Genomic DNA, 14,311 nt, shown 5'->3' with positions numbered 1-14,311 from the left:
GAATCAGCACCTTCAGTGCACTACATAAAAGAGAATAACAGCATCTTGCAACCTGCATTCTATGCAGTAGAACTGTATGTTGGTGAGTCTGGGACCAAAGGGGCTACCCCTTTTTTGCAGTGCCATATGAAGGAACAGCATGCCCAGGATTGGGATGACCTGACCTCTACTGCAGCCCTCCCATTGCCAGTAGCCAGTCACCGTGTAGCCCTCCCATCGGTACAGCTACCCCAGACAATGTTGGTGCTTTTGTAGCAGAGTGACTGCCTGCTGTGGGGCTGACTGACTAGTTATTTAGACCATTGGCATTTCAGCTACTACAGTAATGCCCTGCTCTTGCTATTTTATAATCTCAGGATTGCACCTCTTCCAACAGGACACACAGTAGTAACTCTTTAGTTCTCTTTGTGAAATGAGAGCTGCAAAAATGAGCATTTTTGCTTATTGCATTTCCTACCAGTCATCGGGGAACAGCAACTGATAAATGCCATTAACTGTTTTCTTGTGCTTTAAAAAAATGTCAAACATCTAATTAGTTGCTTTATAAAACACACCATCAGCTCCCGACTACCAATGACAGCAAGATGGCAGATTTGCAGAACTAACCAACTTGAATGTTCAAAAACCAGCTTATCTAATTAGACTTCTGTGTAATAGCAGCTCCCTTTCTCTAAGTTTTACATAGTTTAATACTTATTTAGGTCATATATTGCAGCCATGGTTGTTTGAAGCAATAGGCTGGCAGGGAAACCATTTCAATAAATCTTTTTTCTTGTTGACTATAATGCATCTAAATGATATTTTCTGCTTTATGAGTGACTCAAGAAATCATATTTTTAATTACATCAATGACAAGCACACAACACAGTAACACATTCTCTTCCAAAATTTTTTATCTTTATTACAACATATGGATTTAATAAACCTCGAAAAAATCCAAAAAATAAGAACAAATTGTTTCTGCATCACAGTTACAATCTGTTACACATTCATGCAGACTTTGTTGAAGGGTTTTTCTGTATTCTACTCACACACACTACGAATATCGAGGTGAAAATTCTATTTAAGCCATGGGCAAAGCTAGGCATAGGTTCACCCAGCCATAACCATTTATGATGGTACAAACTTCTAAATGTAATAAACTTACAGGAGTACATACACCTCTTAGTAGACAAACCCTGTAACTTATACTGACCATTTAACAAAAGCCAATCTCTCATCAGAGTTTGACTTTTTAGATAGAACCATACTTTGAAAGAAATTGAGCGGATGGAGAATTGATCCGGGCTTGCTCCATATGTTGCAACTCTTCTGTTCCAGTAGTGATTTTATGGTCAGATTGAACGTTGAGGCAAGATCTTTCCCAAACAATCAAAACAAATGAAGGCGGGTGTCAGGGCTGCGTAATCGCTCTGTCACTTTTCAAGTTAAGTATAGCTGACTTGTGGGAATCCTACGCTACTAAATTAAATGGACAAAGAATGCATTGTAATGCATATGCAGAGAATCTAGGTTTATCAGATTTCACTCCAGCAGGATTACAACGATCACTTAACGGTGTTGGCTCCTCTTTGAAAGACAATGCATAAGTCTTAAACCCAGCTAAATCAGTTATTAGGACAATGGCACCGTAAGACCTAGCTTTGGGGAATAACTAGTGTACCCATAAAATAAGTTGAATCCTTCTCTTATTTAGGTTACGTCTTTGCAACTAAAAACGCTCTCAAATTACAAAAAGAAAAGATGCTGGGGAAAATGAGACTATGCATTTCCTTGATGAAAACTATAAAAAGTAGATTGTGTGCCTATTCGCTGCACCCACTTGTAGAATTTTACTGGATGAAGATCACGTCAATTGTCCTTTATGGAGGCGAAATTGTCTGTCATTGTTGGTAGATAGGAAAATAAATGTTGCCACTTTTGTGTCCTCTATTTCTGTGGTTATATCACAGAGTCTGTGGGAAATACGAATGAGCGGTACACTGGTCTCTCTTATACTGGCCTTAGTAAGGCTTAATCATAATTTTCAATGAACTGTAGGTTCAGCAAGGGAATATGCTTTTAGACAATATTTTTAGTAATTAATGTGATAAGATATTTTTCTGTCTTATTGAGGATCTGCATTTTTGCACTTTTATTATGAGGTTTTTTGATGATAATGAAATGATGATTTGTATTGAATATGAGGGTTTTATAATAATGAAATGATATTTTGTATTTCGAAGAATTAATCTGAATATTGATATGGGTTGAAAGAATAATATGTGCATTGTGAATGGTATGATTTATTCCTAAAACACAAATAATACAAAATAATACAAAATAAAACAGTCAATGATAACGAATTATGGCCGTATAAGTTTACTCCTGTCGATGTCAACATAGGCATGTTTACATGTTACTTTATATTGTCATTAAGATGGGAAGAGACAAAGAAGTAATTACAAGAATTGTTCCTGGGCCCAAGGCTCTACAGCAGATGCCAAGAGTGGAGGAAGAGTTTCAGTGCCAGCTGTCCAGCAAACCCAGATCTGTCGAACATGCCAGTCAGTTCGGAGGGACATCTCACAGTCGCCAAGAACTGAGCCACATTCCAGACAAATTTACTGACAAGTAAGCATATGCTAGCATTGTGATTTGATGTCTAAATGGATGTGGGGAATAGAGATGAGACAGGAGGGGTTACTTTATTTTAATAAGAGTGAACTGTTAACATACGGAAAACCATTCCAGTTTCATAAGATATTGTATTTACTTTTATCTGCATTGCCTCTTAAAATGAAGACTGTTGCAAAAATAAAACAACGTGCATAATTACCCTCAATCCAGCCAATCTCGATACACAAAATTATACGCACTTGAGTTGAGATCATAACATTTTTTAAGAAGTAAAATAGTAGTTCTCATTTCTTGCTGGAATATTTTTAGGTGAGCACACATGTATTTTAATTTCTAAAAGGTAGGTATTTTTCTTCATATCCAACCTTCATTGTACATAGCTATTTCACAAGTGAAAAGAAGTATGTTTATCTTGTAGGCCATCCTGACATCCAGTTGCACTATAGCAGTGGCCCTTTTTGGGTAAGATACTAATCATGCCTCTTGTCTGAACCGTGACATAAAGAGACAGACATGCGTATCTGCTAGTCTCGGATTTTCTTATTTTAGGAATAGTGACCTGATCTTAGCGAGTAAGTAGATAAGTATGCCACTTTTCGGGAGCCATGGTCATGACTAATATCGGAAACATTCTAAACGTGCACACTTCCGGCTGTAAACATCCCTTTGGCGTTCAGGTGTGACATAACATCTAACATCTTATGTGATTTCATTATTGATTCAAGTGATGAAACCCATGAGGGTGCAAGTAATTACATCAGTAATGGAAGATCCAAAAGAAGAGAAGAAATACACTGAGGGTCCTGGGGGCGAATAGAAGAGTTGATATTGAGGAGTAGGATCATTATATGCATGTTAATTTGAAACACAAACAGCAGAAGGGCTCTGGGACAAGAGATATGGGATAAAAAGGAAGAAGGTCGATGGGGGAGAGTCAGGGTCGGACTGGGGCATCAATACTGTCTCGGGCACCAATGAAAAAATGGCCCACAGTTGCAAATGGCAATTCATTCGTTTTGTGACAGACTGTTTGAATAGTGGCCAAGGGGGACATTTTTTTTCTCGATAAAATGTAATGTAAATTGTGCAGTTTAAAGAATATGTATTCAGCAACAATGATCAAAACTACTAGCCTCATAGTGAAGTAACTCATCAAACGTCAAAGAAAATTGGCACAAGCTCGCATTTTGCATTTTTAGTTCAGGCATTGCCCTGTTGCCCTATAGGGCAGTCCGAGCCTGGGGAGAGTAGAAGCAGAGGGGTTGTAGTACCCTTGGAAATTGATAAAAATGCAAGATTGGAAAGTCTAAAAACAGAGAGAGGAAAGTGGAAAAAGAAATGGGAGAGGCGACAATGGGAGAAAAAGTCAGGGTGAAGAAGCAACATTTTAAGGCAAATAAAGTCAGGAGACGGAGACTAAAGAAAATTGGGTAGGCAATAATGAGGTAACCATTGAGAAGAGCGATAAAGTTGCTCTTCAAGTTATTGAAGTGAGTAGATCACTTAAAATGGCAATGACAGACAGTAAACTAGAGTTCAACAATGTTGCTACAAGGTTTCCATGGTTTCCTATGGCATTGACAATTTTCTCTCTTCGGCTCTTTATCAAATGTCTTTGGGAACTTTTGTTTCAAGTCCCAACATGCAGCATTTATCAATGTAATCCATTTTGGGGGGATCTCGACGTGTTGCCTACAAGTTCCAGCATGCAATGGGCCATTGCTCAGTCGCTTCACTTTCACAAGTCTTAACGAACTTTGTCATCTGGTTTCAGTATGCAACGTTTGCCCTTTGTAGTAAATTAATCAGGGCTCTAGAAATTCTGCCTGCAAGTTCCAACATGTAGCGCTTTTTCATTTAATATTACATTTTCACAATGGCTGTTGCAGCTATTCCTCCAAATTGCCCGATGGCAGTGTTTCCTTCAAGACCCAGATCCACAACATCTCTAGAACCTGATTCTAAACGTTCCAACAGGCAGCCCTTACTTCCCAAAGTGCAGCTTCTAAAAGCTCAGCTTGTCAATGACTCTCTCTAGCATCTGTTTTGACTCAGGACCCCTTTAGCCAGGCCTTCTGGCAATCTCCCGGTTCTCGCCTTCTGTTGGCCCTGGTCACGTTTTCGCCTCATCCACTTACATTTGTTTGTGAACTCTTCCGCTCCATCCATTTTCTTAGCAAGACTCTGCGGCCCCAGTATTCGGTGGCTTCTCGCCGCCCCTCGCTCTCTGTTCCTTTCCACATCTTGCATTGCCATTCTGCTCCACAGTCGCCATGCAAAAATATTGCCGAAAAATGGCCGTTTTTTGTGGCGACATTATTGCATGGAACATGCGTGGGACACCCCCGCAACCCCCAAACATTTTTTTCTTTTTTTTTTTGGCCCCTGTCCCCATATATATGGTCACCCAAATAATATCGCCATGACATTTTCCCGGCGATATTATTTACGGCGACCATATATATGGCGATATTATTACCTGATACCATGCCAGTGAAATGGGTCAGGAAAAATAGTGTGATTTGTACAAAACGCAAAGCAAAAGGTCAAGGCAATAACACAAGTCAGTCGAAGGAAAACATGTAAACATCTGGGTTTGAATTAACACCTCTATCCCAGTAAGTAAGAGGTTGTCAGAGCAGTATGGGCACTCTGTAGCTCCTACTGCCTTTGCAATATTGTGTGCCTACTGGCCTCTCCCATCTCTTAGCACCAACTTGTCATTATATCATGAACATATTGGACATAAGCTATCTAGGTTTTGAGAAAAAAAACAGAAATTGTACCCCATGCTTTATTTATCAACTTCTTTATTAAATTTGTAAACATGTTGCACATGCATACAAGAGACTCAGGGAAGAAGCCAGGATGTTGTACATTCATACCCAGTGGTTTAACAGTGAAGCTGCAGTTGCTATTAAATACCTGCTTGAATCTCTGATTTAACTTTAATGCTGTGTCCCAGAAATACTTTGGAGATGCCTGCAAGATTCAAGTTTCAGCAATTAATGGTATTCCTCTATTATTGCATTGTTAAGTTCCTATTCGCACCTGGGGAAGAGCCATTGGCCAATCAGGTGCCTGGAACAGCCAGTGAGAATATACATTCTCCGCCTGCTATGCCAGTCAACCGAGCCCTTCCCAGAGTGGCTCCATTTTCTTTTTTTTATGTGGGGATGCAACAGGGAGACTCTCCCTGTAGCCTCCTCAAACCCTGCCAACCAAACAAAACCTCTCCCCAAACCCCTCCTTCCCTCCACATTTACCTGCAGGACCGGAGCTTTGAGCTCCAGTCTGCTACACCACCCGCTCCAGGAACCATAGAAATTGTAAAGGGATTAAGTCCAGTTTCCTTATGTTGGCTGCCATCTTTTTTTCATTTCCCTCCCCCTGGGGAAATTGGCTGCACAAGCTGCACACATTTCCAGAGGGAAAAAAAGGAAAGCCATTTCCACCCCGGATTTGTCCCAGGGTGCAAATGGCTTTCACACCCCGGTGTGGGGGCAGACATGGCTTGGGCTGGCGGGCCGGCCATGTCCGCCCCCATGCTGAGGCGTGAAATCCACATTCTAAATGGGTTTGGGAAAGCAAACCTTCTCAGAGAGGTGGCCCAATAATTTGTAAATTCTTATCACATTTAATGCAGTGGTCTCACACGAGCTCAGCAGCTTCCCATCTATAGCCATCTTGGATTGGGTTGATCAGTGGCAACGTCCTCTTGCATCAGGCAGGAAATCTGGATACCCATTCCTCCAATGGCTCCATCTTTGCTTAGATTTACAATATGTTATTCCTCACACAGATGATCCATTCTCCAGAGTGAGCTCCCTGTTCCCCATCCATGCAATAGAAATGCCAAACCAAGGAGGTACAACCAAGGCCCCCAACCAGCAGCAGATACCACGAGGTACCATATACTGAGACTCATAAACTTTCCACAATCAGCCCATGTATGGCACAAGACTGTGCCTCTCAGTACTGCCCCACATGTTGCTCTCAATCCTCATTTCTGCCACATGCTGACATTTTCTGGTCAGCATGTTGCTACCAGTGCCCCACTTTGTCCCTAGTATGTCTATCAGTGCAGAGATAGTGCCCACACCTAGCACTCAGTCCCCATGACATTATCACAGCCAGGTACCTCCCCCATGTGGCTCTCATTGCCCAGTTCTTCTTTAATTGCACCCTCAGAGTCTCTCTCCTCCATCCCTGCACACAAACACCTTCCCTTCAAGTTTGAATCCTATCTTGTCCGACTTAGCCCTTTATGCTTTAGGGGTCAATAAAGTGTGTGCTATTAAATTGGGTAATAAAAACATCTATCATTCAAGCCGTACAAACTGGAGGAATTTGGCCTGATGCACTATATTGAAATTTGATATGATTAATAATAACTTCGAGTCCAAGTAACCTTTTATCCATGTTCAATAGGAGCCTTTACAGTCTAGGATTTTGGATTTCAAAGGTTAAAATGTGCAGAAAAGTGGATTGAATGGTACAATCTTCCAGGACAGTTGTGATATGGCCCCTGTCAATGTGATGTTCTTCTCCACACAGGCCAAACAGGTGTGTTTCTGTTCGATCATTTGCAAATATCAATCATGGCAATGCACAAGGTAGATGACACTGAAGAGGCAGATGACAATTTGGAGCATCGCAAGGACAGCGCAGGGGACCAGGAAGAGGCTGCAATCCTGTCACTTCTTGGAGGACTACGACAGTGATATGACATTTGACATTTGAGATGGTCCTGCGTCTTCAATTCCATCACCCCCTGATGTTAGCATAGCATGCAATGCCCTCCTACAGTGAGCAGCAGCAACATAACACATTGCTCAAGCTACACATCCTGTCAATAGTGAGAGTCACCTTTTTCTCCCTATTGGACTGCAGGAAGGGCCTAACTGTCCTTTCATCCACCTTGACACATGTATTGGTAATACAAGTGTGTTTTGTCACAGGTAAAATGAGCTGAAGGTGGGTAGAAGCATCATGGTCCACAAGAGAGGTGACCATATTAAAGGCCTGGAGATTGCAAGTCACAGCTGTTCACCAGGAAACAGAAATACAGCAAAATGAAAGGAGAACAGACTAACACTCAAAAAGACAGTCAAGTGAGTGAATTCCTTTGAAAGGGACATGGAACATAATACAAGCCGAACCATGAAATGTTGAGAGACCCGAAATCACTTTCTCTATTCCAGTAACATCTCAATCATCTTCGATTGAGCTTCTCTAGCTCTTTGTTTTGTTGCATATATCCTCTTGGTTCGGGCAGATCGGCATAGCCAGTCCATCAATGACACCATTGTGACTTGGAATTGTGTTCCTCACACTAATGACCCGTCCCGCAGAGAGAGACCTTCCTGGTCTCCAGCCATGGAATGTGAAGTGCAAACCAAAGAGCCACAACAAAGGCCTTACATTCAGCAGCAGTGACTACAAAGTGCACACACTGCACTGAGACACACACAACTAGCCCAATTAACCCAGTAGCACAAGACAGGGAGACAAATACAATGGCTGGTAACACTTGGGGAAAGGCCTCTTAACCACCGGGAATTTCTCTGGATAGCTATTATTTGCCTTTGCAGAGGGGAACAACCATATACCAATCTCTTTTCATTCCACACCCACAAAGAGAGCAGTGAAGGACAAAATGCTAAGCCATGTCCATTTGACACAGCACATGAAGCAATTTAAGCTTCATTTCAGCTTTACTGGGCCCCATTGAAATGTAGATTGAGTACCTAAGGAGAGCAGCCACATTGTGACATTGCAGATAGAATAACTACATTGGTGGAACTGCCATACAATCATATGAATGGCAATATTTTCAAGAAGTGCCCAAGTAACCATGGTAACAGATCCTTCCCAGGATGGCTGTCATGCTTGGAGAAAAACATAGCTTAAGAGATGCAAACCTGCACATAACTTATCTGGACTTCTTAGAGGTGAAACTAGCAAGGATGCAACATTTAATCTGTATTAAAATAGAGTATAATTTTAGCAATCCATCATACTTTAAAGTTACTGTTCGAATGGATTTCTAAACTCTGCTCTGGTGAACAGAGGTTTAGGAGGCCACCTTTGTTAGTGACACAGGGGACACTTCTGCGATGCTAGCCAGGACAATTCCAGGTAACTTGGAGAGCAGCCAAGGCTAAGTCTCAGGAGTAATGGGGGTAAATAGAGGTCTTGGATGAGCACACACAGTAGGATGACACGATTTACCCGTAAACAGTGGTATATCAAAAATGTCAGTCAATGCGGTAAAGTGTGGTTTCCCAAAGCCAACAAACATTAATACATTGGCCAACTCCAGAGATGAGTTTCCCTAACTTAAAAAGTCCAGCCCTAAAAAGTTTGGAGCCTTGTGCTCAGTGTCAAGTTTGTGTGTAAAAGGGCTCAGTGATGCGTAACGCTTACAGAGAACAATATTCAATGGGAAGGAAAAGTTATAAAGAGATTCTGGAGTGTGGAAATTCAGTTCCAAGAGTCAGAGGTGGATCTGCTGCAGAGAACAAAGCTGTCCCCAACTTTTGGTCGGTTTTAGGAAGCAAGAGCTGCCCAAACAAAAGCAAGGATCACAAGGGATCCTTTGTGCATAAAAATGTGTTGGATGAACTAGGGACCACCAGTAAGTGGCAAAATTACTCACTACCCTTAGCTCACTCCGGGTCCAAACTTGGCAGGCTTGGAAATGGTCGCTTAGAGTATGAAAACCCCCTGCTTGGTTAAGCTTCAAAGTGCGCAGACGCTGCAGGTGCAGTTGCAGGTCTGGTTTACAATTGGAGCTGGATCTCTCGTCTCGAATGCAGGACAAAGAAAGCACTGATGCAGCTGGTCTCAGGACACTTGAGGAAAGGCGGGAAAGTCACCAGCAGCGACCGCCACTGTCACACAGTAACACAGGGGCACCAAAGTCTTGCCGTCTGATGAACGCTCCTCTCTCGCGGCCCAAAGCAGCTGCGTCAACTCGATGTTTGCAATGCTCCAACACAGGTGCCAGGGTACAAGCTGGTCAGTCTGCTGGAGGGCCAAGGGACACTTCCGAGAAGGCTTGTTTGCAGGGCAACAAGGAGGCACCGAGAGTGATTGGTCCCACCACTCCAATGGACTGAAGCACCTTTGCAGGTCTTTGGAGATCGAACGCAAAGCAGGGTTCTAAAGGGACATCAGCGGGCTCAGGGTCCCATACCTGTGTGGTTCTGGATAGTCCTTGGGTCTGCTTCACTTCGCTGGATACTTGGCTCCCTGTATAGGTCAATTCAGACCTATAGGTGATCTGCGGGTCTGCACGCAGACCCCCTCCTCATATCCCAAAGTCCAGTGAGTGCTCACACCCAGCTGGCCAATGCGGAGATCTGCCACATTCATGCACGCCAGCAGCAGTCCAATCAGGGACCACTGTGACTGTGACTCTCCTGCTTTCATGAACACCTGACATCCTGGCACTGGTAGTGTGGATTGGAACCAGACAGTCCCAGCCCACTTCCTGGGTACCCACACACGTGACATGCATTAGCCTGCGAAAAGCGCCCGCTTTCGCAGGTGAATGCATGCCCAAATAAGGACGCCCAGGTCAAAAAGACCAGGAGGGAGGCAAATGAACAAAATGGACAAAGGAGAAGACAAAAGATCTTGTGGCCCAGCCGTGCCTGACACTAGCCACAGTCATGAGCCACACGCAGTAAGTGTGGTATGGCTCAGTGAAAGTTAGTAAAAATACATGAAAAAGCTTCTGCTGCCACCACTCTACTCCTAGGCACATTGTCCAGTTACCCAAAAATCCTTAAGGGATGTCTAGGGCCTGAATCCGCAAGGACTCCAGTGCACGGTACAGTAATGTATTTTGCGCACTGAAATATAGTGTGCTAAAAGTGGCAACAAAGTCACAAGACTAAGAGAAGCAAAGTTTCTCCATACTGACTGTCTGAAGGACAAGTCAGTTTCCCCATAACGATGAGCGAAAGCACAGTGGAGTGCAGCGGAATGCTGTGCTTCACTGGCAGAGAGTCAGTACAGGAGGCTGAAACAAAAGCAAAACCTTGGGAGGTCCACAAATAAAGAGGTATAATAGCAGTAAGAGAAATGTTACCTAACATTTACTATCTGTTGAAAAAAAAGAGGCAGAAATAAATCACTACGGACACATTAAACCAATGACAAAATATACATATAAGTCATACAAGTCTACAAAATATTAACTGTACAGATCATTAAACTTGGCCACAGTTTATAATTGTACTTATTTATTTTAGCATTTTGCTTGTAAGGTAAGGATCTCATTCCCCGAGAGATAGTACATGCAAGTCCTAAACCTTTTGTATATCCTCCTCCTAGGTCCCCAGAGAATGGATGTCGCTATCGAATCCTGAGAGTAAATAAAGGGGTATACCTGCATTCACAATCCCTGATCCTTCAGGTAGAATATACAACAATCACAAAGGTGGATCAGTGGAATAGGATGACACTGGTTAGATATAAATCACATATTTATTCGGAAAAACTCATCACATGAACAATTATTTTACTTAATATTATAAATTACCTAAAAAATCTTCCATCAACTCATACCTTCATACGTATCCACATTCAGAAATACATTTGAACATCCATCGATACAACACCTCAGTGTAATAATAACACCAAATTGTGTTGTTCAAGAGTTATTTTCTAAAAATATTCAATTAACATTTCCTATGGTGACCCAGTCCATAATAGCAGGTGTCATCATATAGCCGGTGTCCAATATCACCAGATATCCCTCCTAGAAATCACGTCGACACGTGTTTCGGTCAGAGACCTTCTTCAGGACGTTGGGCTAGGAGCACTTGCTCCGCCCGGTTCTCCACGTATCTGGGCCAGTAGTGAATCCCCACGTTTTCCACTTGCGGGACGGTGAGGCAGGGCGTCGGAAATCAATCCTCCATGGACCTCAATATGACTGTTGAGCACTAACAACGTAGCTGATAGAGACTCCTATCGTTCATAGGACCCAGGAGCACTTCTAGTCCACGTACATCTATGTCGGATGAGTCGGTCACACAAAAAATCTCCGTACCTCTAGCGTACTGCGCCGCTCCCTGCAGAATAGAGAATAAATCCTATCATCCGGTCCTCCTGCTTTCACACATTGCCGGAAACTCAAGCAATACCAGCAAAAATATGCTATCGAATCCTGGCCATGGGGGTGGATATGCGAGGGAAGATCACCTCAGTGGAGGGAAGATGGGGTGTGGGGATGAGGCCCCCTTTGGTGAGACACAGTATCCCCCATTTCCCTTTTCTAACAAACCTAATATCCCCCAGGCATTTGCAGGTTATTACCAGTACCTTCCCTATCTTTTCCATAAATCAACTCCCAGTGAATATCAGTCAGGTGCTGGGACCAGGAAGAGACACACCAGAGCCATACATGGTCCCACCACTCCAATGGGTTGAAGCACCTTTGCAGGTCTTCAGAGATCGAGCGCAAAGCAGGGCTCTACATTGATTCTTGCCCACACGAACTGAGATGAGGAGGCCAACATTAACACAACAGAAAGACTGGAAGAAGAAACATGAGCGGTCTAGTTGTTGGACTCAATATCATGGAGCTGGGAACTTTAAAACTGGCTCAGCTGAGAGGCTTAAGGAGAGGCACAGTGAAGAGCACCAAGGAGAGTTCCAGTGCAGAAGTAATGATTCAAGAAGGCACGTTGGGAGGTATAGAGAGCATGATCCGGTGCAGCGAACAAGAGGGGCTCATTGGCGATCTAAGGCGGAGGTAAGAAAGCAGTGTGGCATGGAGCTAAGGTGCCGGGGTCGTTAGAGAGACTCCTGAATGCTCACATGTGCAGGACCGCTGACTGCAGTTTACCAGGGCTCTGAAGTAAGCAGCGGTGAAGCAAGGAAGCCGTGGAAGATGCCGTATGCCAGAGGGAACCAGCAGACTGCGAGAAAGCCACAGAAAGTGGCAAACAGACCGGGAGAAGGTCGGTGAGTCCGCCTGGGTGAAAAAGGGGCCCCGGACACAGTGGATTTGTGGTTTAGTGCAAAAGACATTTAATTTTGAATATCTGAATTGAATATAAGGAAACCAATGTGAGAAATCAAATAACATGATGAGAAACCGTAAAAGCAAACATTCAAAATTCAAAAAAGTAAACACTGCCAAGAGTCAAATAAGCAAGCATTGCCAAGACTTACTTAAATAAGCAAACATTGCCAAGAGCCAAGAATGATTGTGCAAAAGAAATACAATAGTAATAATGCCTGTTTGCAAGAAAAACCTGGAAAAAGGGTGCCAGATGCTTTGATCAAGAAACTTGAAACAGAGAATAGGTTTCCTAGCAGGAGAGTGTACTGGGAAGCTTATGACGTATTGTGTAAAAGAACTATAACATTAACTCAGTTTCATAGCAGGAAATTGTTCTGGGATGTCTAAATTGGTTTTTACAAGTGAAAGTTGCTAAACCAGTGAATGATGACAAAACAAGTGATAATAAAGCTTCAAGGGCACTTGAAAGGATACTAAATCAAGCCTCAATGTCAAGCTGAAACTGTGGCAAGATATCTATGAAACGGATCCAAATAGGGTGTCGGTTGCGTGACCTGTAATGGGTGATCTTTGTGGTCCGACAACTGCGCCTTGACCGAATACACCCACCTAAGGAAAAGCCACTTTGTGATTGTTGTGATTGAATAAAGGATAACCTGCGTGAACTGAAATTGAGGAACTGAACTTTATAAATTGGAAAAAGGTAACCAAACCTGCAGAGCTGGGAAATATCCCAAGGAATTGTGTTTTTTTGGAACAGTGGATATCCCAAGGAATTGTGTTATTTTGAAACATTGGAAGACTCGAAAGCTTGGGGAAAGGGACGGCTCTTTTGTAACATGAACATTTTGAACCTTGGGGAAGGGAAACCCCTTTTCCACCTAAGAGCTGGAAGAAGCTCTGAACTTTTATTTTTGAACATTTCTCATTTGATGCTGACATTCCTACACATTGTATACAATGAGAAGTGAGGGCAAGTATAGGTTTTCGACACAAAAAGACATTTGCGTTGGACTTCCTGATACAGGCTTTCATTAGTTTCAGTTAGGTAGGGAAATCCCAAATTAGGATAGGGAAAGTTTGGCCTTCTTACAACCTTCTTTGATTTTAATAAAAGTTTGTTGCCCAAACACCATCCGTTGTCTGTGTCTGCTTCATGATGCTTTAACAGAAGGCAACATCCCCACCATATATATTTGTTAACGCAGTAAGGTTGCATTGGATTTCAGACTAATTCAATCATACTTTTGTTTCCTTTTGGTAGGTCTCAGTTCTCAATTAGCTTCAGAACACATTCTATAAATGGAATGGTCTTTTATATCTCTGATAATGAGGAGAAGAACTTCATGACTCTCTTCATTTCCAATGGGCGTCTTATTTACATGTTCAATGTTGGACAGCAAAATCTAAGAATGAGAAGCCGTGAGAAGTACAGCGATGGACTTTGGCACCAGGTAAGGTGATGAGAACAAGTAACAATGTAATATCAAGAGCTGTTTAAAGAGGGACTTAGTAATTTATTCAGGATGGGGATATTTTCTCTTTGGAAAATGTTTGAAAACGTGTTAATATTTATAGTTTATAATTGTAATGATTACCTCCTCATCATTTGGTTCTTTTAATAAACCTTAGTTCCTTCGAAAGGGT

At 42.6% G+C, this 14,311-nt stretch overlaps 1 protein-coding gene across 2 annotated transcripts in view; it reads left to right on the top strand.

Annotated features, from left to right (window-relative positions):
• LAMA4 (laminin subunit alpha 4) overlaps window positions 1–14,311 on the top strand; it is a 576,642-nt gene that overhangs the window by 502,605 nt on the left and 59,726 nt on the right. For both annotated transcript variants that reach the window (XM_069607855.1, XM_069607854.1), the window contains exons 33-34: window positions 2,420–2,613; window positions 13,929–14,118. In XM_069607855.1, the coding sequence (XP_069463956.1) occupies window positions 2,420–2,613; window positions 13,929–14,118 (384 nt within the window). The remainder of the gene's footprint in view (window positions 1–2,419; window positions 2,614–13,928; window positions 14,119–14,311) is intronic.

This window comes from Ambystoma mexicanum, chromosome 4q (genome assembly GCF_040938575.1).
Source record: "Ambystoma mexicanum isolate Mex_15411 chromosome 4q, UKY_AmexF1_1, whole genome shotgun sequence".
Lineage (NCBI taxonomy): Eukaryota > Metazoa > Chordata > Amphibia > Caudata > Ambystomatidae > Ambystoma > Ambystoma mexicanum.
Note: the sequence above shows the minus strand (reverse complement) of the source record. Positions and strands in the feature narration are given on the sequence as shown.